A 25,992-nucleotide genomic window follows, 5' to 3' on the forward strand; every position below is an offset into this window, starting at 1 on the left:
ACGTCTCATTAACAATGGTACTGCTTTATTGTGTGTAGCTCACACAAGGAAAACAATTGCTTTCCATCATTATCATATAGTTTGCTTTGGATAGATGTTCTGGGGCAATTTGCAGTTTGCACATTGTGGTATATAGGGCTGTTAACTCTTGCCGGGCTGGTTATTGTTAAGTATTGGGTATCTGTTCTGTTAATTGCTCTTGTTACCTGAAATCAAAGAAATTAAAGTTAACCAGAAGATGTTCTCTGAACATAAGAGTTCATAAATATGTTTACTACTAGAACTGAGATGATGGAATCTTTTTGTTTATTAATAGAGTGACAATAATCTGATGAACCATCCTGGGTTTGTGCACTAAGTGCCACTTTTAGTTTGAGGAAAATGTCATTTACAGAACTTGTTCTAGATCCAAAACAGGGCTCCACCGCAATTTCCTGCTGAACATAACCCCCTTGCTATCAGCAAGAACCAGAGACAAAAAACAGGCTATGATATCCAGCAGGATCCTGCCACAGGGCTGTGATCTGGACTGGGAGCACATTTTCCGGCACGGTCCCCACAGCTGCTTTTCCTTCAAAATAAAAGTGGCCAGGAAGCATGCTGTTGTAAAGGCATGAAAAATGTCACATGCAATTTGTCCCGTGGTGTATCCAGGCAGTGGTGTGAAGAGAAATCCTAGGTATATACTGTAATTGAAAATTTATTATATTGTCTTTGTACTAAGAGCAAAATGGCAGCTTCCTGTGAGCAATTTACTCACAGGAAGCACCAGCTGCAGGAGACAATAAATTCAGAAGTACCTACACCCTTCTGTGGTCTCTGTCAAATGTGAATGATATCCTTTTCTCCTTAGAACAGTAAACTCCTCTGCCCAAATCAGTGTTCCATCAGATGAGCTTTTATTTTGTGCAAGTAGCATTAGCTAAACCACCTGCCTAAAGTTTCAAGGTAGCTTCTACGTTACATGTGTGAGTTTCAACTGGAAATTGGTTTACATGTTATGCTTTGGAAATGTAATACGCAGAGCCTCTGAGAAGGAAGATCTGGGATTGGTTAGAAATGATGTCACCCAGGCCTTTGTTGCATTTTAGAAAGAAATATTTGGCTCCTGCCTTTGATGCCGACCTGGTCTTTGACTTGCTTCACTGCAGATGGAACGTCAGCGACTAAAGGGCAATGACTGCTGTCTTTGAGTGACCATAGCAGGGGCAACCAACTTATGCTGAGATAGACTAGAACCTGTCTGAAAGTGAACATGTAAAAACATCTGCAGCATGCTAATTTAAACCACGTGCCTGAGCATTAGAAAGTACTATAAGTCCTCCTGTGTACCCTTAGAATCCAAAGCTTTTAAAAGGTGCCTCCATCTTCCTTCAGAAAGGAATTCAAATAATGACTTACTGATGTGTGTCAGCATCAGACATATCTTCTTGGTACCACTACGGAAGATGATTTGCAGTTCTGTGAGGCTATCCAGACAGGATCTGTTTCATATGAAGCCTATGTGAGCATTACCACATCAACAAAGGGACGAAGTGTTCGTGATGGAGACAGACACATTCTTTCGTTCATTTATTCACCCATTCTTGTATAAAGCAGCAGGTGGCATACTTATAGCCAACGAAAGGTGCATGCACAAAAGGGGAACTGCTCTACCCCCCTCACAGTTTGTCTGCCCAAGCTCATTTTTCCAATATCAGATATCCAGGCTGGGGAGAGCGCTGGTGCAAAACTAGGAGAGGCAGCAGAGGGTGAAGGGTTATGCTTAGCACAGCAGCACGTCCTTTTTTGTTTAAAAATTAGACCTTGCCCCACCTTTTCTCTTGTTTACATATGAATGGGACAGGCCTTCATTCCAAGGAACCCGAACCATAAAAGTCAAAATGAAAAGAAAGATGTTAATGGACCAAGTAAATTTTATGTGAAAATAGTTTTGGAAAACTGCTATAATGACTTATATGGAAACTCAGCCAGGGGGATTCGAGGAAGTCAGCCAACAATGACAACAAAAGTGGAAATATTATAGTTAGGATACATGTTTGTTTGTTTTTTGATTTTTGTATGTTTGTGGATATGTTTGTTATAAATTTGGAAAACTAATAAAAAAAATTGGGGGGGGGGAAGAAACCCAAACCTGGGCAGGCACCTGGAGCCCCTGAATTCTCTCACTGCTCACTGCCTTTGTGGTTTTATTTACACATATATACAACCTGAGCATAAGATCTGGGGAGGTGAAGGGGCTCACAGCATTAACACCCCAACAGATCTTGCTTCTCCATGAGTCACAGCTTTGGATCCAGCACAAATCGAACATGTCTCTGGCTTCCAGCTGAACCAAACACAATGACGTTGGCTAGGAAAGGGAGTACGACACAGGAGAATGGAACTTATTTTCTGGGCAGTGGTCAACCCAGTCCTCCCTAGGTTGTCCTCCGAGAACAAACTTCCCCTGTCAGGGCTAGATTAAGCAAAATAAGCACGTGCTTAGGGCATCTAGGGAAGGTTGGCACCACAGAAATTTTCCATTTCCTGATTTTTAACGCTAATGGTCACAAATTTCTCAGCTGAGCATTCATTCTCTCAGCTGAAGTATATTAAAAATCCCAACACAACAACTATGCAACAAGGCAGGCTGGGTGCCTTATCTCTACCAAGTATAGAAGAAGATGTGTTGTGTAAGAATAGCTTTGAGGATCTCATCAATGACTTTGCAATTAGGACAAGTAGGAGAAAAAAATGCAAATATAAATAAAGTGGAAGTATACAAAAATAAATATTTTCCATCTTACTGTAGGTTTTGTTTCATTTCGAAAAATATAATTTTATTTTACAGTTTATTATTGTTTATATTTTGAATTAGATATTTACGGTGGCACCCAAATATTGTAAGTGCTTAGGGCCTCTGAAGGTCTTAATCCAGCCCTGTCTGCTGTGTTCCACCAGGTTTACTCTAAATATGTGTGCATAAGGTTGCAGAATAAGGCAGTGGGGTTATTGCCAAATAAATATGGATGTCTGAGAAACAGTTTCTATCCAAATGCAATTTTGGTTTTAAACGCAGTGTAAGGTAGTCTCTTTGGGAGCATATTGTATTTAATTATGGGGTATCAGAGTTTTTAGGAGGCTAACCAGGCTGGGATAGCTGGGATAGCAGGCTTGTTGGTTTTTGAATGTCTGATGTAGATCCCCCCCCCCCAATTTTGTTGTTCTGTATGGGACAATAACAATAAAGATTATCGTATCGTATGGCCTGCAGAACTGTGGCGCATGAGCTTACTGTACATCTTCATATCTGAACAGCCCTCTTAATAAAATGGAGAGGGAGTCAATTTTTTACTCTTCCTTCTTAAAAAATTAATGTCTGACCTACGTGCTTGCGGGATTTTGAACAAGAGCTGCCCCTGGAAAGTGGAGCAGCTGCGGCAATGATTTTGCAGCCTCCATCAACCAGGAATGATGCACAGCCGTCTGCTCTGAGTGTAGCAGGCTGGCTACAACCTCGTCTGCTTCCCTCCCCTGTTGCTTAATGGTGGGTCATAGGCCAAGCTCACTTTCTTCCATTCTGGAGACTGCGCTGCCTGCTCTTCTGGCTTTAATAATATATCACTTGCATGAATATTTCATCAAAGCTAATTTTGCAAACATGGCTGGGGCTGTTCTGACTCCATTTGCTAGGGACATATGGGTCTTGATTTTTCTGGGGCACAGAAAAACTGCTGGGTATAGAAGCAGCAGTCCGTCCTTCCCCTGCCACCTTGGAGCTTTCTCATTTTGAAGGTGTTGCTGGAGGCAGGAAGCTGAATGTAAGATACCATTTGTAGCATAGTGGACATGGGGGTGAGCTCTGTTCCAGGTGCAAATCTCACCTCAATAGGTGGCCTTCTCAGGACACGGACAACAACCCCTCCATTTGCAACACAGGGATTATAATACAGTGGTTCCTCTGGATACGAACGGGATCCATTCTGGAGCCCCGTTCGTATCCTGAAGCGAACGCAACCCGTGTCTGCGCATGCGCGGGTCGCAATTCGCCACTTCTGCGCATGCATGTGACGTCATTTTGAGCGTCTGCACATGCGTGAGCGGCGAAACCTGGAAATAATGTGTTCTGTTACTTCCAGATCGCCGCAGAGTGCAACCCGAAAACGCTCAACCTGAAGCAACTTCAACCCGAGGTATGACTGTACTGGCCTGCACTGCATGCTTTGAAGACTCAAAACATGTTGTATGAGTGGGAGGTATTATTTTACTATATAGTTTCAGGATGTGCCAGACTCTGTGCATGAATTGTGATTTTTTGAATGGTGAGTAGCATGTTACGAAAATTACATGGGGGGTGCACATCTTTAAAGTTGTTAAATGTTATAAATATTATACCTGAATGTATCCTTTCAACTTGACAGCTCAGGGAAGATACCTAGCTTTATAAATCATAGAAAACCAACCCCTCTGCCAATTTCCTGCATTCCAACGCCATTTTGCCCTTGGAAAAAGGACCCTTTCCCCTGCCACCTCCCGCCATAATCCCACAAGTGTGAGGACATGTACATGTACACACACACACACACACACACACACACACACACAGGGGTGACAATTGCTGAGCTGATTGTTGGCCAAGGGAAGCCAAATCTCATCACTGGACTTGCCTCGGGATCCAGACATGCAAAGGAAGTTCCATTTTACTTTGGGTGGTAGGTACTTAACTATGCTAATCTTATACTTGGGTGTTGCCATGACATATTTGACTATGTTAATCTTGTATAACCCTCCCCTTTCTGACGTTTCAGTGATGTAGCAATGATGCTGAACGAACTGTATTCTGGGATATGGTGGGAAAGTTTTAAAAGGCAATGTCGCCCCATGCTCAAGGTTCACTCGCTGCTGTTTGAACTTGTTGCGCAACAATAAAGGATCTAAGCCTACTGACTGCTGTTTTGCTCCAAATTACTTGGCTGGAATTTCCTTCTTTTACTGACTTCATGGACCCGCGGGGGACTTGTACCCTGATGAGCTGAGCTGTTTAGTAGTCTCTCAGCCCAGAATTTTCCTTATCAAGCACAAAGCCTTTATGTTGGAAGAGCAGAAACACCAACATCTCCTCATGCAGACACATCATATATGTGACAGCCCATCCCCAATATGCCTCCATGGTATACTTGGGTATGTATAATGTATATACATTTGCATTCATTGTGAATCTATTATGGACAGCTGTGTGCTGAAGGCATGAGGTCTGGATTATAGGAGCAGTCTTATTGTTTGCTTTTATTATTATCCCTAAACCATCATTTGGGTGAAGAAAGATAAGGCTTTGGGGTGGGGTTTTTTAAAGTCTAGGTTTTTTTATTTGTATTGTTTTGAAACCTACCTTTGGTTGTTGTTTTTTTACTAAACCCATTTGACACCCACTCAAATAGACTTCAGACTTACCGTATTTTCTGCTCTATAAGACTCAATTTTTCCCTCCTAAAAAGTAAGGGGAAATGTGTGTGCGTATTATGGAGCGAATGAAGGCGCAGCTATCCCAGAAGCCAGAACAGCAAGAGGGATTGCTGCTTTCACTGTGCAGCGATCCCTCTTGCTGTTCTGGCATCTGAGATTCAGAATATTTTTTTCCTTGTTTTCCTCCTCCAAAAACTAGGTGCGTCTTGTGGTCTGGTGCGTCTTATAGAGCGAAAAATACGGTATGTGAAAGGCGATTCACACATTAATAATCATGCACTACAGGGCAACCAGTTTGTAAGCTCATAACCAAGATGTGAGAGCTCTACCACTCCCTGACTTCACTAGATGATAATGATAATAATGCTTTTTTTCAGAAAGGTGAACTCAAATAAGCTTACAAAAACAAATATTAAAAGCAAAATAAAAACAACCAAAAATGGTCACCAGTAGTATATAGAAAAGAGCAGATCCAACTCAATCCCAGCCCACTAAAAGATAGCAGAAAATTAGGATGCAAAGGCCTGGATGTATAAAAATGTTCTTGCCTAGGGGTGGTGCATTATTCAAACAGGGAGCCACCGATGAGAAGGCCCCTTTCATGGAAGAGGCGGTCCCTGCCTTGTCTGTCTGTCTGTCTGTCTTGTATCTGTCAGATGCAAGAACCTTTTGGTAAATTGTCCTCTGTACTCACTTGCATTAGCTTGTATTTATTTAATCTGATTTTAAACTATTAATAGAAGAGTACTGTTACTGGAGGTGCTGCAATACTAGGTCAATGTGTGCCGCAGACAGAGTCAACAGAGTAACCTCTTATCCTTTCTCCTGTGTCCTTTCCAAGAGCCAAAATTGTGGAGTAATTGTTCAAAGAGTAAGGGTAGGTTCACTTTTGTGGATTCTGCTTTGTCTCCCTGGGTAGGTAATTTATATAGCAAAGTGGCTATTTGAACACACCTCCAGGATTCCAGTCCCTGGTTTATCACACTGCCACAATACATGGGTTGTTGTTGTTTTTTAATTTATTAATCACATGTAATAAACATAATTTTAAATACAACAGTATCAGCTAGTCTGTCATCTCTTGGAAAAGGCATACACAATACAAGTTTTACAAGTTTTTAAAGTCACCTAAGATTGAAAAATTGGATCCCGCACACTAGTTTTTTGTTTGTTTGTTTCACAAAATTTACACACCACTTGACTGTAAAACAAACCCTCAAAGTAGTTTATAAAAAATAAAACAGTCAAATCAAGAAAGATTTACAACTCTACTTTAAATACAAAAGTTAAAATACAAAAATACTAAAACAGATCCTCAACACTGTAAACATCTGGGTAGGCTTGTCTAAACAATAATGTTTCTAGCAGGTGTTATTAGAAGGTAGAGAAGGTTCAGAGTACAATAAAGGTATTTGATTTTAATAGGCAAGAGAGTAGATGCTGCCACACTAAATGACTGAGCTCTTACAAATGTGGAATGGGTATTATGTGGCACTTGTAGTAGTGCCAATTCCACCAAGTGGGCACATGGTGGTGTGAATTGGCACAAAGAATCCCTGACTGGGGAGACCTGTCCAAAGGAGCTTCTCCCCTTTCACCCCCACAGGGCTTTGGCTGAAGTGCCACTCAGGACAGGGGTGGTTTACAAGATGGGACGCCTGGCAAATTCTCCTCTGGCTTGCCCTGTGTGTTCGAAAGCACACCAGTGCAAGTAGATAAATAGGTACCACTTCAACAGGAAGGTAAACAACGTTTCTGTGCACTCTGGTTTCCATCACGGTGTCCTGTTGCGCCAAAAGTGATTTAGTCATGTTGGCCACATGACCCAGAAAGCTGTCTGCGGACAAACGCCGGCTCCCTCGGTCTGAAAGCGAGATGAGCACCACACCCCCTAGTCACCTCTGACTGGACTTAACCGTCCAGGGGTCCTTTACCTTACCTTACCTAACAGCTCCATCACTCTCAGGTTAGGCATAAGACCTCACTTCTCCACAGTGCACACCACACAATGATACCTGTGAAATGTATGGGTTTACTACCCATTTCATTTGATCTTATAGTGCACCTTACCTTAAAGGATTCAGGGCAGATAGTAACCATGATGCACAGGGTTTAGGACCCAAGACAAATGGTGCACAAGAGAACAGGAAGGCACTTCATGCCACACCCACCCACCCACAGTCACTGTACATTTTTGATTCCTATTTCCACCTGTTTTCTGGCCAGGATCCAAATAACTACTTGACTAGTTCTACAGACTCAGTATCATAACGGCTGTCAACTTTTAATCCCTGTTTTTATCCCCTGCATGGCAGCAGTTTGTTCTGCAGCAATTAGCAAAAGAGAATGCTTAGCTCCATGCCATGTAAAAGCTTCCCCAGCGATCAATTTCTGCTTTTCAAACTTTTGCTGCAAGGGACATTGGCAGGCCGGGCTTCTCCCACCCACCCACACCCTCCCTCTAGGGAGTTGGCAACCCTAGCGAGAGACCCCACTGAAGATGCCTGAGCCCCTAGGAGCTTCTGAAGTCATCCTTTGGACCACAGCCATGGTCTTCATCACAATTCCGCCTTGCCCTAGTTCACTTCTTACTGATTAGCCCTTAAAGCCAACCCTTCCATCCTCTGAGGTTTCGTTTTTACAATCAAGTGCTATATAAATTTTACGAAATAGATAAATACGTTGTCTCCAACCCCATCCTTTGCCAAACCATGAAAACATCAAGTGGAGATTGCAGCCTTGGAGGGATTTGTGGGATGAATGAAATAAAACTGCTATAAGTTTGAGGTGCCAGAATTTGTGGGGGCAAGGCACCCATAATTTCTAGATTTAGTAAGTGTTAGAATTTAATCAAGGTTTGGGAAGTTAAACTGCAAACACCGACCTCCCAGATCCAGCAGGGATTCAAAATGGAAATAACACAGGCCAGCTTCCCCATGAGGTAACCGCCTGATAATGGCTGAGCCATCAGGACATTCAGTGCTGGACAGCAAGGGGGGTGGAGCCCCTCCTCCAGCTGTGTGCTAGTGGGCAGAGACAAAAAGGGTTTCGGATTTCAGTTTGGATGATGTGGGTTGGAGGGGAATCGTTTCACTGGGCTAACAACAACAACAACAAGGAACAAGAAAGGGGCTGAAGAGCACCATGTTGACTGACTGAGACAGGCTGTAACAAAGAGACAGAGAGCATGGCTGATTTTTCTGCTCTGAACCTCAAGCCTGCTGTGCCTATGGGAGAAGGGACCCTCTTCGAGTTTAGCGTGTTGAGCCCCTGCATCTGGACTCAGGTTTTATATATGTGTGTAAATAAACCATATATCATAAAAACACTACAGTCTCCGCCGTGCCTTGCTGTCCATGGGTAAAGTGCTCCTGGAATGCGTGGAATCTTGCACCACTTGTGGAATTTGGGGTGGATGGTAACAATACTTTTTCTCTCAGCCACCATCACCTAATACTCACACCCCTTTTAGGGCTGCTTAACAGATAAGAAAAGAGTGTTGGCAGTTTGGCGCTCCCAGCCCCCACTCCCCCTGGGACTAGAAACCAGAGACTGATCAATAATACAGCAAAGCTCTTAGCACATGTCAAAGATACTGTGATGGGGGACAGGACATGGATGAGCCTTGTGAAAAAAGCCAAAAAACATTTTATTAAATGTCATTCTCCCCAGCCACATTAGCTCATCAGACTAATTTATCCCATTCTCCTCCCCTCCCCTTGTACGCTATGACCCATAACATAATAACATGTTTCTTTGGGATGAGAGAGGGCGAAGCTAGAGAGAAAAAGAAGCAAAGTGTTGGGAGATATATATGTGAAAGGGTCAATGATTGATCTTGTCTGTAATCCCAATGCCATTAGTGCCCAGAGAAACTCTTGCTTTACAAAGGACTAGTTCTTACTGAGGTGGTAAATGTGTCTGAGCTGCACCACTTCAGAGCGTAAGTGGGGACTTGCATAATGGAACACTCCTCATTCCCTGCAGATAGAAAACTAGCAAGTCAGGGATAGAATCCATCTCATTGACATCCTAGTTTTCTATGTAGAGGAAGGGGGAAAGTTGTATGGAGGAGCATAACTCACCACCACCTATAGACTGACATGGCATAGCCTTGACCACCACAGTGAACCTTCCTGGAAGTAAGTCCTATTGAACGGAATGAGGGTTACTTCTGCTCTGTGGCTGCTAATAACATCTGTACCAACTCAATGACATAAGCAACAAAGTAGTTGCTTCAGGTGCCAAGGAATCTGCACGATTGCTGATCTCCAAGGAAACAGGGACTTTGTCCAGGAGATATAGATATGGAGTGCACCTACGTTTAGTTTGGGGTTCAGGAACACATAGATCCTAGTTCATTTTTAAAGTGCTTTGATGGTGTTGCATTTGAACTTTTGTGCAAATAAGGAACTAGGAGCCAACTTCAGTGTCCCCCTGATGTTGAAGGCTAACTTTGGAATCAAGGAGCCTTGTCTGTCCTGAGACCATGGGAAACCCAATGCCAGGTGGGAAGAGGCTATGCTAGGCTGCATCATGGACCCATGTGCATTAAGGCAGCTTCGTATGCTCCTATGGCAGCAGTGGCCCACAAGACACCATCTGGGAAGTTTTGCAAAGGATTCGCTCCTCCACAGCTCCCACCAATTTTAATGCAACTTGTAGAACGAGAATTTGCCAATGCATTGTGTCCCATGTGGGAGAATGTGAGCCACTTCAGATTTTCTGCTTGTGCCAGCCCTGTGTAAATGTAAAATATATTATAAGACCAATAAATTTCTGTGTAACCTACTAAAGCACATTTGTCAGACTACTACACTACCAACTGCCATTGGATGATGATGAGCTGGATTTGATTTAGCTGGCAACTGGAATGTTTTATCTGTGTGGCTTATGGGTGCTAGAATCTGATATTACTCGGCCACCCTTTTAAAAGCAGATCTTCATTTCAAGTTACCAGAAAGGAGATTCTGACTAAACATCTGGAAGAACCTTCTTACAGTAAGAGCTGCTTGACAGGGGAACGGACTCCCTTGGGAGGTGGCGGACTCTCCTTCCTTGGAGGTTTGAAAGCAGATGTTGGATGGTCAACTGTCATGGATGCTGGACTAGAAAACCCTTGGGGTCCCTTCCAACATTACAATTCTATGATTCTATATAATAGTCAGGGTAGACGGGGGGGGGGGGGCACAACTTGAATAACATATTGGGGGGCCCGCAGGTAAGGGAGTGGGTGCTGCTGTGATCTAAACCACTGAGACACTTAGGCTTGCTGATCGGAAGGTTGGCGGTTTGAATCCCTACAATGGAGTGACCTCCCATTGCTCTGTCCCAGCTCCTGCCAACCTAGCAGTTCGAAAGCATGCCAGCGCAAGTAGATAAATAGGTATTCTCGCGGGAAGGTAAATGGCGTTTCCGTGCGCTCTGGTTTCTGTCAGTGTGTCCCACTGCACCAGAAGCGGTTTAGTCATGCTGGCCACATGACCCGGAAAGCTATCTGCAGACAAACGTCTGCTCTCTCGTCCAGTAAAGCGAGATGAGCGCCGCAACCCCATTAACTGGTCTTAACCCTCCAGGGGTCCTTTTCCTTTTTTATCTTTCTGTCCCACATAATTGATTCCATGATGCAGCACGCACACACCATTTGAATGGGAATGGACATAAAATCTGCGGGGGTCCGGCCCCCTCAAATATGTTACTGTGGGGAAGCCCCCACAGGCCCCTAGGAGTTGGCTCTTAGGGGGCCGACCAAGACATTTTGGCGCCTGAGGCAAGACGCGTGGAATGCAGGTAGCGGGTGGGGTGGCTCCTTCTTAAGGCCTGCCTGGCAGGTGAGATGGCAAGAGTCTAGTTCTCAGTGAGGGTCGTTTGCCCGAGAGGGCGGGGGAGTGCGTCAAAGCCCGGCGCGCTGCAGCTGCGCCCCCCCACCCTCGGCACTGGAGCGGGCGCGGCGCCGTGTGATCGCCAAGGCGGCCGGGGGGAAAGGGTTAAGGAGGCCGGACTTGGCCGGCGAGGGGGCGCCGCATCCTCTCGCTGCCCCCGCCAGGTCGGGCTCGGTGGCAGCCGGAGCGCACGTCGGCCCCGCCCGCGGCGCACAGGAGCGGGAGCCGGGGAGGGACGGCCGCCGCCCTCGCCGCCTCCTTGTGCCGCTGCTCCAGCTCCGGCAGCCTCAGGCGCGCATGCAGCCGGCGAGCCCCAGGGGCGCGGCGTTGCTGCCCCGGCGCAGAGAGAGGATCCGCCCGGCGCGCCCCGGGCCAAGCGTCCCAGGCGCGGCCGGGGCTGTGCCGCAGTCGGGGGGCGGGCGGGCGAGGCGCCCCCTCCGCGCAGCCCACCTGGCCAGCCCCGCCCTGAGCGCCGGCCCAGCGCAGCGCAGCCGCGGCCTGGAAGGCGGCACGGGAGGCGCGCAGGCTCGGCTCGGCTGGCACTAGGCGCGCGGCGCCCATGGGGCGAGCTCTTCGGGCCGGCCAGCGATGGACGACTCCGGGATCATACGCCGGAGGCGGCTCCAGGTAAATCAGGGCGCGCGGCGGGTCCCTTCTCCCTCCTCTCCGAAGCGAAGCCCGCGTCGCCCTGGCCAAGCCTGCCGCGGTGCCGGGGATGCGGCGCGCAATCCGCGCGCCCTCTCCGCCGACGCAGGGAGGCCGGCCGGCCGGCCGATGGGCAACAGAGACAGGGCGGCAGTCGCCGCCGCCGCCGCCGCTCTCTCCTCCGCCATCCCGGGGGAGCCTCCGAGCAGAAGCCCAGCCCGGGCTTGTTTCTTTCTGCAGGGCGCAGGTGTGCTCGGTGCTAACCGAGCGGCGCTTTCCTTTGGTGCCAGGGGGGCGCCGCCGGAGGTGGCCGCGCTCCCCGCACGCCAGACCCGAGCAAATCTTCTGGTGTGTCGCAGGGGGAGGAGTGGGGAGGGGGACGGAATGGCTGAAGACCAGCGGGGAAGCCGAGGGCCGCCTGCCCCGGGTGGGCTGTGGGGTCACGCGCGTCCCTGGGCAGCGCCAGGGAAAGATCAGCGGCGCCTGCGAATCATCATTTGGCTTTGCTGAAAATGAGATCTGGGAGAAGGTTCCTTTCTCTCTGCTTCATCCGTTGGGGCAAAGCCAGACTGAAGAGACTGAGGCTGTACCTCAGTCCTAGGAATATAAGAATTTCCCAGCGGGGTCAGGCTGGAGTCCGTTTATGTAGTGTTTGGCAGCATGCAAAAATGGCAAGCAGCAGTCCCTGCCCCGAGGAAGTTCCACTCTAAATACAGGGCACTAGCAAAGGAGAAATAGGGGTAGAATTATTACATTTATTTACTTAAATAACTTGTTTAGATTTCTGCCCAACGCCTTAAGTACATTATCAGGGCAACTTTACAAACATTATTATTTTATAAACCTTAATGCGTAGAGTAAACTACAGCTTGAGCATGACAGCACCCAAATGGAATAGAGCAATTGACAAACACTAAAAAGGTTGAGAGAGTGGGGGATCAAAAAAGTGTCGAGGAAGACTTGGAGTGGGTGCTGGATGAGCCTTTGATTGTGAAAACATTCCAAAGCCAAGGTGTCTTATATTGCTACATTTCATTCCCACTTTCCCACTTTGGATGTCAGGAAATGTTGAACAGCAAAAGACTGCAATGGAAACATCCAGTTGCTAAAGCTTTTTAGGGAAAGCCCCTGGAGGCCAACCCACCACACCTTTGACATTAGTGATCTTGCTTGGCTGCTCCAGAAATTTCACAAATGCTCTGTGAAGCACTGTGTGCTGATAGCACACATTGTGTGCACAGAAGAATTTAGGACTGTGACATGAATGAGATCTAACAACTGGAGTAGTATGGATATGATGAGAGGCACAGAATGGGGCACCCACCCAGAGTCCCATGGACTCTGGGCCTAAGCAGGTTCTGCCTGGCTGGTATCTGTTTGTGAGCCCCCCCCCCCCCGAAATTGAATCAATAGACTGTTCTCTTGGCTCCTTGCAGGCAGTATGAGCTGTGGAGGTAACAAACAACCTCTCCACATGTCCAGACCCTTCTAGTTATATGTTTTAAAAATACTTAGCTTTAACAGTTGTTTAGCCTTGTCTCTCTTATTTCACAGAGCTTGAAAGGTGTTTATGGTATATATACCATGACAATGTATGCATATGCTAGGTTCCCAGAGAGTAGTGCAGTCCATTTATCTGCATACTGTCCCGGGCAGCAAGGAAGGATACAAGAGAGAGAAAGCTACGGGGATGCTCAGCTCATGTGGAAGGGAAAAGCGAAACAGCAGAAGTCCCCGTGGCTGGACAACGTGCTTAGTGAAGGCGAGGCATTCTAAAAATGGAAACAAAACTTTTTCAAAGCCCATCATTTCTTGTAAGCAATCTGTTCCTAAGAAACCATTTCCCGAGCTGTATTTGCAGTGGGTCCATGGAAGGATGTAGAAAGTGTAGTGCAGACTTTTCCGACTTTGTGCTCTCCAGGTGTTTTGGACCACAGCATGTTGGCTGAAGGCTGATGGGAGTTGTAATCCAAAACATCTGGAAGGGAACCAGGCTGGCATGCTGTACTAGTTAGAGTGCTGGGACTGGGGTGACCCAGGCAAATTCAGATCTTTTCTTAGCTGGGAAACCTTGGGCCAGCCATCATTGGTGTAATCCAACTCACAGGATTCTTTTGAGGATAAAATGGATCTTTGGTTCCTTGGAGGAAAGTGAGGATATAAACGTGATAAATGAGAAAATCTGTTTCTCTTTATTTCACATTGGTAGACATTGGAAGCTAAGAGACATACGAAATAGCAAAAAGTTGACTGGATATGAACAGCTAGTTCCATAGTTCTATTTGCGATTGTATTTTGTTTTGAACTGTTTTCATTCTGTATTTTATTTTATTTTGCTGTAATCCATTCTGGGGGTTTCCGGTGAAGGGTGGATAATCTAATAGTGATGATGATGACGACGACCACGACAATTAATAATAATTTCAATTAATAATGCAGTGATCTATAACCTCCCCTACCTCATTTTGCAGTCTCCTTGATGGAGAAGAGAAAGTCACCATCACTCATATAATCTTGGAGTAGGGTTTCATTAATTTATGCAGGCCCATCTGTGGTGTCTTTATTTAATGCCCAGGCTGTCCTGAAGCATATGAAGTGAGAAGTGATGAAAGTGCGTCTGACCATGTGAAGAGAGAATTTTATCCAACATAAAGCTACAGATTCCCAGGACTAAGCCATAGGGTTCCCGGGTCTGAAAGTGTTTCCAGATAGTCTCAGTCCTGGAATTTGCACTGTTAGAAACTAAGTGCCATCTTTCAGTGGTGTCCACTAGACATCTTTTGCTGTATCTCTTCAGACATCATGCCTAACCATGTTCTGCACTAATCAGAGTTCAAAATCCAGACTATGGTTTGTGCTACTGCACATGTAAGCCAACCATTGTTTAATTTATTTGTCCAGGCGATAGGTTTAAGCATTTCCTCCTTCTTTTACCAATGGTCCTTACAATACTTTGGGCTTGTATGTATACTGCCTTTCATATGCTACATAGCAGGAAAAATACAATGATCCATCAAACAGGTTACAACATTAAACAGTTAATATTTTCAAAACTAAAACACAGCAGTTATCCAGGGCAAATCAACACAAAACCACTTCTGGAACTAGACACCAGCAAAGATCTTAGGGTCACAAATGCATTTTCAGAAGGCACCCAAACACCATCAGTGTTGGTGTCCAGCTGGACATGCCATCAAGAGCCACCAAGAGAAGACTCTATTCCTGATCACCCCCAAATGCACTTCTTCACAATGTTCTACAACCAAGAGGCCTCAGCTGATCAGACAGGGCAATATGGGAGGAGGCAATCTGTCAATCTGGTCCCAAGCTGTTTGGGGCTTTGTAAGCCAGAACCAAAGGGACGCGGGTGGTGCTGTGGTCTAAACCACTGAGCCTAGGGCTTGCCAATCGGAAGGTCGGCGGTTCGAATCCACGCGACGGGGTGAGCTCCCGTTGCTTGGTCCCAGCTCTTGCTAACCTAGCAGCTTTTTTCCATGCACTGCTCTGGTTTCACCAGAAGCGGCTTAGTCATGCTGGCCACATGATCCGGAAAAACTGTCTGCGGACAAACTTCGGCTCTCTCGGCCAGTAAAGCGTGATGAGCGCCACAACCCCAGAGTCGTTCGCGACTGGACTTAACTGTCAGGGGTCCTTTACCTTTTAAAGCCAGAACCAGGAAGTTAAACTTAGCCTGATAGCTAATGATCAGCCAATTGAGCTCCTTTAGGTAATAATATCTGTACAATAATGTAATCCATTGAGTAGCCGAGGCACCACATTTGTCGCTACTGCAGGTTCCAGATCAGCCCCAAAGGCAGCCCCACAATAGAGCACATTGCAGCAATCCAACTTTGAGGTAGCCAGTGGATGAGTCACGGGCATAAGGCTATTCCTGTCCAGAAATGACAGAAGCTGGTAAAAGGCACTCCTGTACCATTTGATCAAGTGTGGATGAAGTGTATTGACTGACGTGGGTTTTTTTGCCTACTGTTTTCACGATGCTACAAAGAAAATATCACCCCTACGCCTTAATTATACTGTGGCTTCGATATTATTTGTGGAGCTGCAGATATAAATAGTATGCCTTACATTCTTTTAAATGTGACTTGAATTTAGCAACAGTCTTCATGACTTGCAACCATTTTCATGTAGTAATTATAAAGCTAGTAATCCTTTATCATAATATTTTAATGTGATATGTCGGTGCTGTAGCGTTTTAGACACTTTGCATACAGTAACTCCTACAATAATGAGGTTGAGGTAGGCCCAATATTATTAGCTTTAAGCAGCCCTCTCCTAAACAAACAAACAATATTAGTGTGACTTGCTGAAGGCCATCTAGTGTGTTGATAGCACAGGTGAGATTTGAACTCAGGACTTCTTATTGATAGCTAGGTTTGCTGCATTAAGTCTCTTGGAGAGACAGACCAGGCCAGATAGGGTCCCACGGTCCAAATACAATACTCAAGTTGTGGGGGTGAGCACATGCAAAGCTGATGCATGCAAAACATTTTTAACTTGCTAATATTCCAAGGTGCCCAGGTGGTAGTCATGGCTCTTCCGACTTTCCTCTTAAATAGCCCTCTGAGTTAGGAGAGGAAGAGGGAGTGATCTTCCCAAGACTACCCAGTAAGGTCCATGGCTGAGTGGGGATGTGAACCCAGCTCTCCCCCAGTCCTGGTTACAGCACCCTAGCATTGCATTGACTGGCTCACCTTCAAGGATGGCTATTTGACACAGGTAAGTGTAGGCTGGGATTTGGATATGTTGCAAATGCAGCGTGTATCTCAGCCTCTCTGCTCTAGAAACTATTGTTTTGCTTTCAGACCATTCTCAGGAAGTCCGCATTTGGTGGGACACACACACACACACAATGGATGGGGCAGATTATAGTACTATTTTGGAATATGGCACCCTATGTGATGCCAAAATTTGGCGTACTCCCCGCAAATGGATCTTCTCCTTTTTGGATCTTCTCATTTTTGGATGCCCTCACCTCAGCACCCTGTGCAGTGGAACTGCCTGCACCACCCTAAATCTGGTGTTGTGGTGGGAGGAAATTTGGGAGCATGGCTGGCTGGGGGTTGCAGCAGCGTGGGAGAAAGCCCCCCTGACTGACTCCTATGGGACTGTTGCCAACAGCTGACACGCTTCCAGGAAGACACTCTACAAGGATGTAGAAGGAGAATGCAGCACCCGAAAGTGACTCGTAGGAGAGTCGGACCAGTTACAAAAGGCCAATGCTTCTCCATGCCTGGTTGGCCACTGTGGGGAATTGGATGAGAGAGGCCTGTGGTGATTGTTATTATTATTTTATTTAGTGTTAGGGTAATTTATTTAGTGTTGGGTAGTACCTCTGGCGGGGAACATATTGTGCTCCTTGGGTAATTTGTCCACCTTTGGTCCCCATCCTGCACCTGTGGCTCCTAGGAGCTGTCAGCATGTGACAGTGGCCATACCCTGGGAAAGGGCTTCAACTGGCTGGCTAAACCAGGTGAAGGTTGCCAAAGGGTCTCAAACCCTTCGTGAGTTAGGGACTTCCCCAGCGTGAGAAGACAGGCTCAGGCAGACTAAACAGATGAGGCCAATAGTCGGTCCAACGAACCGTATAGCGCAAGTTCTTAGCACCCAGGGTGCACGTGTGCCTGAGAGATGGGGCACGGAGGGTGCCCGTGCCAGCCCAAGCCCTCACTTCTAACCGAGCTGTTGCAGTCTGAGCTGGTGGCGAGGGAGGAAGAAAGAGGCTTGAAGGCACCCCATGACGAGGGAAGACCTGAGGGCTGTGGCACCAAAGTGGCGTATTGTGGGGGTGCCAGGGGGGGGCCATTGCCCCAGGTGCACAATTTGGGTGTGTGTGCAAAGCAAGCACACCATGCAGAAATCCCTGTCACGCGCCATTCATGCCCTGCCCCTACCCGGCGTGCGGGTGCCCACCTGGCAGCCTGTGGCATCCCCCTTTGCAAAGGAGGAGGAGGTTGCAAGAGCCTCTTGTTTCTTCTTGGTGGGTGGCGGCAGTGTTCTCCCACCCAGTTCCTCTCTGCCCGCCCAGGGGTGGGATGTGCGGGCATCCCTTCACTGGCCACAAGGGGAAGGAGGTGCCACCGCTTCCCCAGCCCTGAAGGCCCAGCCCACGTGTGGCTTGGCGAATGAGGGGGCATGTTGTGGGAGTGCCTGGTTGCACCCCCTTGCGCCCTTTCCAAAATCTGCACCCAAGGTCATGGGCCTCCTGGGCCTCCCCACATTATGCCTGTGGGTGCAATGATCAAGAAGGCAGTTTCTGCACCTGCTGTGGAGGGAAGTGAGGGGCAGATGGGCTTCGTCAGCCTACGCAGGTAGCCCATCTAGGAGAAGGGAAACTCTGATTCTAAACCATGGGTAGGCAAACTAAGGCCTGGGGGCCGGATCCGGCCCAATCGCCTTCTAAATCTGGCCTGCAGATGGTCCAGGAATCAGCGTGTTTTTACATGAGTAGAATGTGTGCTTTTATTTAAAATGCATCTCTGGGTTATTTGTGGGGCATAGGAATTCATTCATATATATTTTTTGCAAAATATAGTCCGGCCCCCCACAAGGTCTGAGAGACAGTGGACCGGCCCCCTGCTGAAAAAGTTTGCTGACCCCTGTTCTAAACCTTTGCTGCCTTCGAAAGAAAAAAAAGCTCAGGAGTAAACCCTACACAAATCCGAAGTGGAGACCCTAAGATGGTTGGATAGCCTCTCGTATGTCTCCTCCTGGCAACAGCTGCAGCCAAGCTGGTGCTAAACATATTGCTCTGCTTTCCTCTGGACCACATCAGTGAGGCTGAGAGGGGCATCTTGTCTTCTTGGCAGCCCAGGACCTCCATACATATTGCCTAGGCTTGTGCTCCTGGGAGGTCACATTGGCCTCCTAACACAGTGGTTTGACTTGTGGTGCCAGTGTGGTATAGTGGTTAAGAGCGGTAGTCTCGTAATCTGGGGAACCGGGTTCGTGTCTCCGCTCCTCCACACGCAGCCGCTGGGTGACCTTGGGCTGGTCACACTTCTCTGAAGTCTCTCAGCCTCTCTCACCTCACAGAGTGTTTGTTGTGGGGGAGGAAGGGAAAGGAGAATGTTAGCCGCTTTGAGACTCCTTAAAGGGAGTGAAAGGCGGGATATCAAATCCAAACTACTACTACTACTACTACTACTACTCTTCTTCTTCTTCTTCTTCTTCTTCTTCTTCTTCTTCTTCTTCACCGCTGGAGGCGCACTCCATTGTCTTAAGACAGAAGGAAGCCAACAATGCTTTCTACCACAAGGGTCTCAAGGTAACTTCTATTAATACAGCAAAAATAATACAGAATGCATACAATAAAAATTCAAATAGAGTAAAGGCAGTCATACATGTGGTGTAAACCACTGAGCCTCTTGGGTTTGCCGATTGGAAGGTCGGTGGTTCGAATCCCCGCGACGGGGTGAGCTTCTGTTGCTCGGTGGCAGCTTCTGCCAACCTAGCAGTTCAAAAGCACGTCAAAGAGCAAGTAGATAAATAGGTACCGCTCCGGCGGGAAGGTAAACAGCGTTTCTGTGCACTGCTCTGGTTTTGCCAGAAGCGACTTAGTCATCCTGGCCACATGACCTGGAAAACTGTCTGCGGACAAATGTTGACTCCCTCGGCCAGTAAAGCGAGATGAGCGCCGCAACCCCAGAGTTGTCCGCGACTGGACTTAATTGTCCTTTACCTTCACCTTTAAAGGCAGTCATACTAAATGCCATAGCTAAAAGCCGTGGCGCTGTGGGTTAAACCACAGAGCCTAGGACTTGCCGATTAGAAGGTTGGCGGTTTGAATCCCTGCGACAGGGTGAGCTTCCATTGCTCAGTCCCAGCTCCTGCCAACCTAGCAGTTCAAAAGCATGTCAAAGTGCAAGTAGATAAATAGGTACCGCTCCGGCGGGAAGGTAAACGGTGTTTCTGTGTGCTGCTCTGGTTCGCCAGAAGCAGCTTAGTCATGCTGGCCACATGACCCGGAAGCTGTACGCCAGCTCCCTCGGCCAATAAAGCGAGATGAGCACCGCAACCCCAGAGTCGGTCACGACTGGACCCTTTACCTTTACTTAAAACAGTTGCACAACACTGTGACTCATCATTAAAACAACAAACCCAAGAAAGCCCACCCCGTCAGAAGAGGAAAATCTCCACAGCCAAATGGATTGGAGTAAATATAAGTCCCAGCCTGGCACCCAAAATATGACAATGTTTGTGCCAGGCAGGCCCTTCTGGAGAAAGCATTTCATAATTGGGCCACTGTTGAAAAAGATATTTCTCCTGCAACTGCCCTCCTCTGGTTTGAACCAGTAGGTATGGTCTGTCTTCATTATGATGGGGGAGAGGTTAATGAAGTATACATGCCCCAATCCTGACTCCATCCAATTTTAGCCATATCATGTTGCCACAAGTCTGTAGTTAATAAGAGCTTTGAGCTCCACTGAACGGCATCCCCAGTTCTTTTTTTTAAAAAGATATTTATTAAAGTTTTTTTAAAATATAACAATGAAAATGAAAAATAAAAAGAAACAAAATACAAAATACAACATAAAAACAGTTAAAAAACAAATAATTTTCCATAACATATCTTCCTTACACTTATTTCCCCAGACCTCCTCATACCTCCCTTCTTTGTATTCCACTTCAATTTGTTAGTTCAGCAAATCCTTACCATTAAGCTTTTACCCATTTGTAAACCTTTTTTCCCCCCGTATCTCCTAAAGCATTACAGCTGGAAACCCCTTAGTTTCTATCCAACATCCTTCTAGCATTCATTAATTTTATAATATTTCTGTAAATAGTCTTTAAATTTCTTCCAGTCTTCTTTCACTATCTCTTCTCCCTGGTCTCGGATTCTGCCAGTCATTTCTGCCAATTCCATGTAGTCGATCACCTTCATCTGCCATTCTTCCAGAGTGGGTAAATCTTGTGTCTTCCGGCATCCCCAGCTCTTCAGACCCTGCACTTGCTGTTCCACCGTACACATTCCAAGTGTGCCTGCCTTTTCTTTCGCTGATCTTGGAGGTAACCTGCATGTTCACAGTTCTGAGGGTAGTTTAGGACTGGCAGAGGGAGCACGGAAATGGAGCAGTGGTGTCCCTGTGTTCAGAGAGCCACCCTTGTGTGCTATGGGTGGGGTGAGATTAGGGTGCCTGCAGAGAGAAGCTACTAACACTCATGTGTAATTGGGTTCCGGAGAGCATCGCCATGTGAAAGCAGTGAGAGGTGCAGCTTTTACCACAAGAGTGATTGTGCTGCTCTGATGTCCCTCAGCATGGCTCTGGCGGTGAACATGCCTTCTCTCGAAGACCATTTGGTACATAAACACCCCTCTTCCTGAGTTACTGCTGACTTTTTCTCTTAGCTAGTCATTGTTTTTATGAACTGACTGGATCCAGAGGGCTGATGGGAGGCACCAGCTGGGGAACCCCCAATGAAACCCCAGGGGATTGGTGGTTGGATGACGATGAGTGGCCAGAGGGAGAAGAGGGGGCAGAGGACGAGGTGTCAGAAACTGAAGGGGCAACAAGGTTCAGTGAGCAGGAAGAGGCTGCGGCAGAGAGCAGCCCAGAACCAGGGGCTGTAGAGGAGAGGGGCCAAGAGGCAGAGATGAGGCAGGCTGCTGAAGAAGTCTGGGGGTGCTTCCCCTCGCCCCTGGTCTCCCAGAACCAGAAGAGGTATGAAGAGGGTGGAGCAAAGACAGGTAATACAACAGAGTCTCAGATTGCATGGGAAGGACTCAGGGAAGGAGGAAGCTTAGGCAACTATGAGAAGGCAAGGACCTTTAGTCCTCAAAACTGCCTCATAGGGGCAAGTTCTACCTGGAAGAGTTGCTTTGCTCTACAAGCCAGGCCTCCTGGGCTGTCTAGTTTCTTTGAATAAAAAGTTAACTTCACTGAAGCTGTGTGAGTTATTACTAACCTGCTCCTGGCACCCACCCCTGACAACTGTCTTTGTTTTCAGTGCTTCCTCCTTCTCTCCCCCCCCCCCCGCTTTCCACCCCACTGCCCTTCCTCATGATGCTGTGGTAGTCAGATAATCTTCTGATCATGATGGGGTAGTGGGGTTTTCTCTTTCCTTGCTCCTTAGCAGATGGGTGACCCAACAGCTTAAAACAACATGTGTTGTACTGCTGAGAGGGACTTCCTTAGAAAGCACCCCTTGCTGTGTGCGTTTGGGGGTCTTTATGTGCTGTGCTTGGGGGCCCCCCTGCTCAGTCAGCTCCTTATGCATTCTTCTAAATGTAACGGGAGTGTAAATGGGGAAAGGGTTTCCTTTAAGAGAGAATAAGAATGACTTGCCTTCAAAGAAGGCTTCTCCCTATATTTCTGCATGAGTCACTGTTCTGGACACACCTCCTGGCTGGAGTGGGGCAAGCCCAACATAGTGACTCCTTCAGAGAGGTAGCGGGCAGCCTCTGTGAGCTAGTTCTGCTGCACCGAATGGGGAAGTCAGCAAGCGCAGTGGTTGGACATATGTCTTGGATGCAGAAAGGCCCAGGTTTTAGTCCCTGGCACCTCCACTTAAAATGATCAGATAGATGTACAGTGGTACCTCTGGTTGTGAACGAGATCTGTTCCAGAGGCCCGTTCGCAACATGAAAGGAACGCGACCCGCAGTGGCGCGTCTGCGCACGCTCGGGTTGCAATTCGCCGCTTCTGCGCATGTGTGTGACATCATTTTGCGCGTCTGCGCATGCGGCAAAACCCAGAAGTAACCCTTCCAGGTTGCCATGGGACGTAACCTGAAAGAACGTAACATGAAGCAGACGTAACACGAGGTATGACACTAATGGGAAGGATGTCGGCTGCTGCTCGCCAGAGTGGGAATAACACTTGGCTAGATGGACCAATAGTCTGACCTGGTGTAAGGGGGTTTCTTGTGTGACGAGTCCAGCCTCTTCTAACCTGGTGCCCTCCAGCTGTTCTGGACTGCAGCTCCCTTCAGTATAACAGCTGGAGGGCAGCAGGTAGAGAAAGGCTGGCCTATAAAGGTCTACATTGGGATCTGCTGCCCCTGTAGACCTGCCACCTGAGGCAGCTGCCTCAGCATGCTTTCTGGGTGGGCCAGCCCTGACCTAGACAATTCCATTTGTACTTGATACAATGGAATAACCTGCTCCCAGCTGCAGCTTGATTAGAAAGAGGTAGGCCCAGCATGGTGAAATTATTCATTCCCATTATATCCCTAAAGCAAGGCAAGACACAACACTTAGCCTCTTGGGTGAGTGGGTGATTGGGGCTCACCACCAGAGCTGCCTTACGTAATGCTCTTTCCCAGTGGCGCAATTGGTCCACAATGGCACATGGTTTGGGAACTGAGACTTGTTTCATTTGTATGCATTTAGAGGTTGCTGTGTTAAAAAGAAAATGAAAGGCAGGTGCAGTGAGCCTGACTATGTAGGAGTAGTTCCCTAAAATAAATATTGCAAAGACTGAGTGTTGTGTTAACTTGCTGAAGGGCTCCTTATGCTAACCCCGCCCCCAATCTTGTGGTTATATATCTTTGTAAGAAATGGCAATGTTGTTATGTTCGCTAAAAAGAGAGAGAGAGAGAAATTGGGGAACTGAGCCCTGTCTCTTTCTGCATCCATTTTCCTTGGTCACTTAACTAGGTTTTGAAGAGGTCCTGTTTCTGCCTGTGCAGCCACGGCAGGTGCTGTGATTCCCCAAGTGGGTTGACTTCATCCCTGAAGGCGCGCTCTTCTTCCAGTGTCTCCTGAGACAGATGGATGCCAACCAATTAATTAGGATTACCATGCTATAGATATGTCATATTTGAACTGTGCGAGGGCATTTATTTAGCTGCTTGTCAGTTTCTCAAAAATGCATACACACAAGTAGCTTTTAGAAAATGACAGTCGGCCGCCCACTCTTGTGTTTGAAAGATTAAAAGGAAACGGCTCGCATGTGCATATCATTCAGATATGATGGTTTTGTTGAACTTGGGTTTGCCAGAGTACCAAAAACTTGTTCAAAATGGCAGTGGATGATTAATGTCATTTTTAAAACAACATGTGATATAAGATGGTGCACCTGTGGAAATTGACTTCACACCTCCTCCCAGCTCGACAGTGATTCATCGGTTACCAGATTTTGAAACAGGTTTCCAATGAAGTGTGTACCCACATGGTGGAAATGCCTCCTAATCTGCTTTTTTTAAAAAACAAAAAGAAAAAACCCTCACAATTTTTTTTAGAATGCCAAGAGAAGTTGTGTCAAATCCCTTGTTGATTGAAGAATTGTTCTGTATAGAAATGTTAGGGATGTGCCTTTTGGACCCACAATTTCTACCTCCGTAAATGATAGAATCATACACTTGTAGAGCTGGAAGGGACCCTGAGGGTCATCTAGTCCAACCCCCATCCTTGGCAGATGACCATCCAACCTCTGCTTAAAAACCTCCAATGAAAGTCTTGTGGGAGTCTGTTCCACTGTCAAACAGCTCCTACCACCAGAAAGTTCTTCCTAATGTTTTGGTGTAATCCCATTTCTTGTCATTTGGATTTGTTTGTATACACACACACACACACACACACACACACACACACACACACACACACACAGCCAACAGAGAAAGCTAATACCACTGTTGATCTGTTCATTTTTAAAGAACTGCAAGACTCATCTTGTTTGCCTCCAGAGACCTGCTTAGCTACTTCCTCAAAAACTGCTTTGTTCATTTCTCTGCCTTAGTTTGCCAGGCCAGTTTACCTGTCAAAGAAATAAATTTTATTTATTTTCATAGGTTTTTTTTTTTAAATCTACAAAGCCCTGCTTATTGTTGCTTTAGTTTGTTTGTATATCTCAGTCAGGTTTTATTTATGTATTTGCCTTGTGTATTTTAGCTTAATATTATATAAACTATAGTTTAAAAGAATCCCAGCCTTGCCAGTGCTCTACAGTGGTCTTGAAATTACCCGCATTCATTCTGTACAGTTCCACTTTCACTGCTTTGGTGCATATACCAATAGCTTATATTTTGCTGTTTGTACCTTTGTTAGGTAGGGTTGCCGTATTTCAAAAAGTGAAAATCCCAACACAAAGGTTGTTGAGTTTTTATTAATTCTGACCAAAGTTGTTGAGCTTTTTTGCATTTTTAAAAAAAACATTTTGAGCTATTTTAAAGGAAATTTGCCATACATCTGGATTTTCCCGGACATTTTTTAAAAAAGTGATTTTCTGCCCGGACTCTGTTTATGAGGGCTGAATCCCAACTATGTCCGGGAAATTCCGGACATATGGCAGCACTATAGGTGAATCCCAGTTTGAGTTAACTTGCTATCAAATACCAAAAATCAAGTACCCAGCAAGTGGTGCAGTTCCAATGTAGCCTCTTTAACAGAATGGTGCAAATGGTGTTGGCACATTGCCCAGGTTGCAAAACTCACCCAGAGTGTAAGATAAAGGGAAAATGAACAAAGTACTGAATATTTTGAGGATAGTTTTTATTAGTTACAGTGTACCTCGGGTTAAGAACGTAATTCGTTCTGGAGGTCCGTTCTTAACCTGAAACTGTTCTTAACCTGAAGCACCACTTTAGCTAATGGGGCCTTGTGCCGCCGCCACGCAATTTCTGTTCTCATCCTGAAGCAAAGTTCTTAACCCAAGGTACTATTTCTGGGTTAGTGGAGTCTGTAACCTGAAGCGTCTGTAACCCGAGGTACTACTGTATTGGCATCCCAACAATATTGTAGAAGTTCTAGGCCGTTTGGGAGCCCACGGCGAATTTTTTGCCCGGCGCTTCAGGAGTATAGGGTCGCTCATCCTGATGCATTTGCTGCCTTGGGCTCCTTTGGGAAGAGGGGCAGGATACAAATTTAATAAATTTAATAAATAAAATACAGTGGTACCTTGGTTCTCAAACTTAATCCATTCCAGATAGGTAGCAATGTTGGTCTGCCATAGTCAAAATAAAAAAATTCCTTCCAGTAGCACCTTAAAGACCAACTAAGTTAGTTCTTGGTATGAGCTTTCGTGTGCATGCAGGTATGCTTCAGGTATCTGAAGAAGTG

General features: G+C 46.5%; 1 protein-coding gene across 2 annotated transcripts in view; it reads left to right on the forward strand.

The window, feature by feature from the left end:
- Positions 1–11,825: 11,825 nt before the first annotated feature.
- The window catches only part of MAST1 (microtubule associated serine/threonine kinase 1), a 93,381-nt gene continuing 79,214 nt past the window's right edge, over positions 11,826–25,992 (forward strand). For both annotated transcript variants that reach the window (XM_081175671.1, XM_081175673.1), the window contains exon 1: positions 11,826–11,954. In XM_081175671.1, the coding sequence (XP_081031797.1) occupies positions 11,916–11,954 (39 nt within the window). In that variant the 5' untranslated portion in view covers positions 11,826–11,915. The remainder of the gene's footprint in view (positions 11,955–25,992) is intronic.

Source organism: Podarcis bocagei (assembly GCF_964188305.1).
Source record: "Podarcis bocagei genome assembly, chromosome: 17".
Lineage (NCBI taxonomy): Eukaryota > Metazoa > Chordata > Lepidosauria > Squamata > Lacertidae > Podarcis > Podarcis bocagei.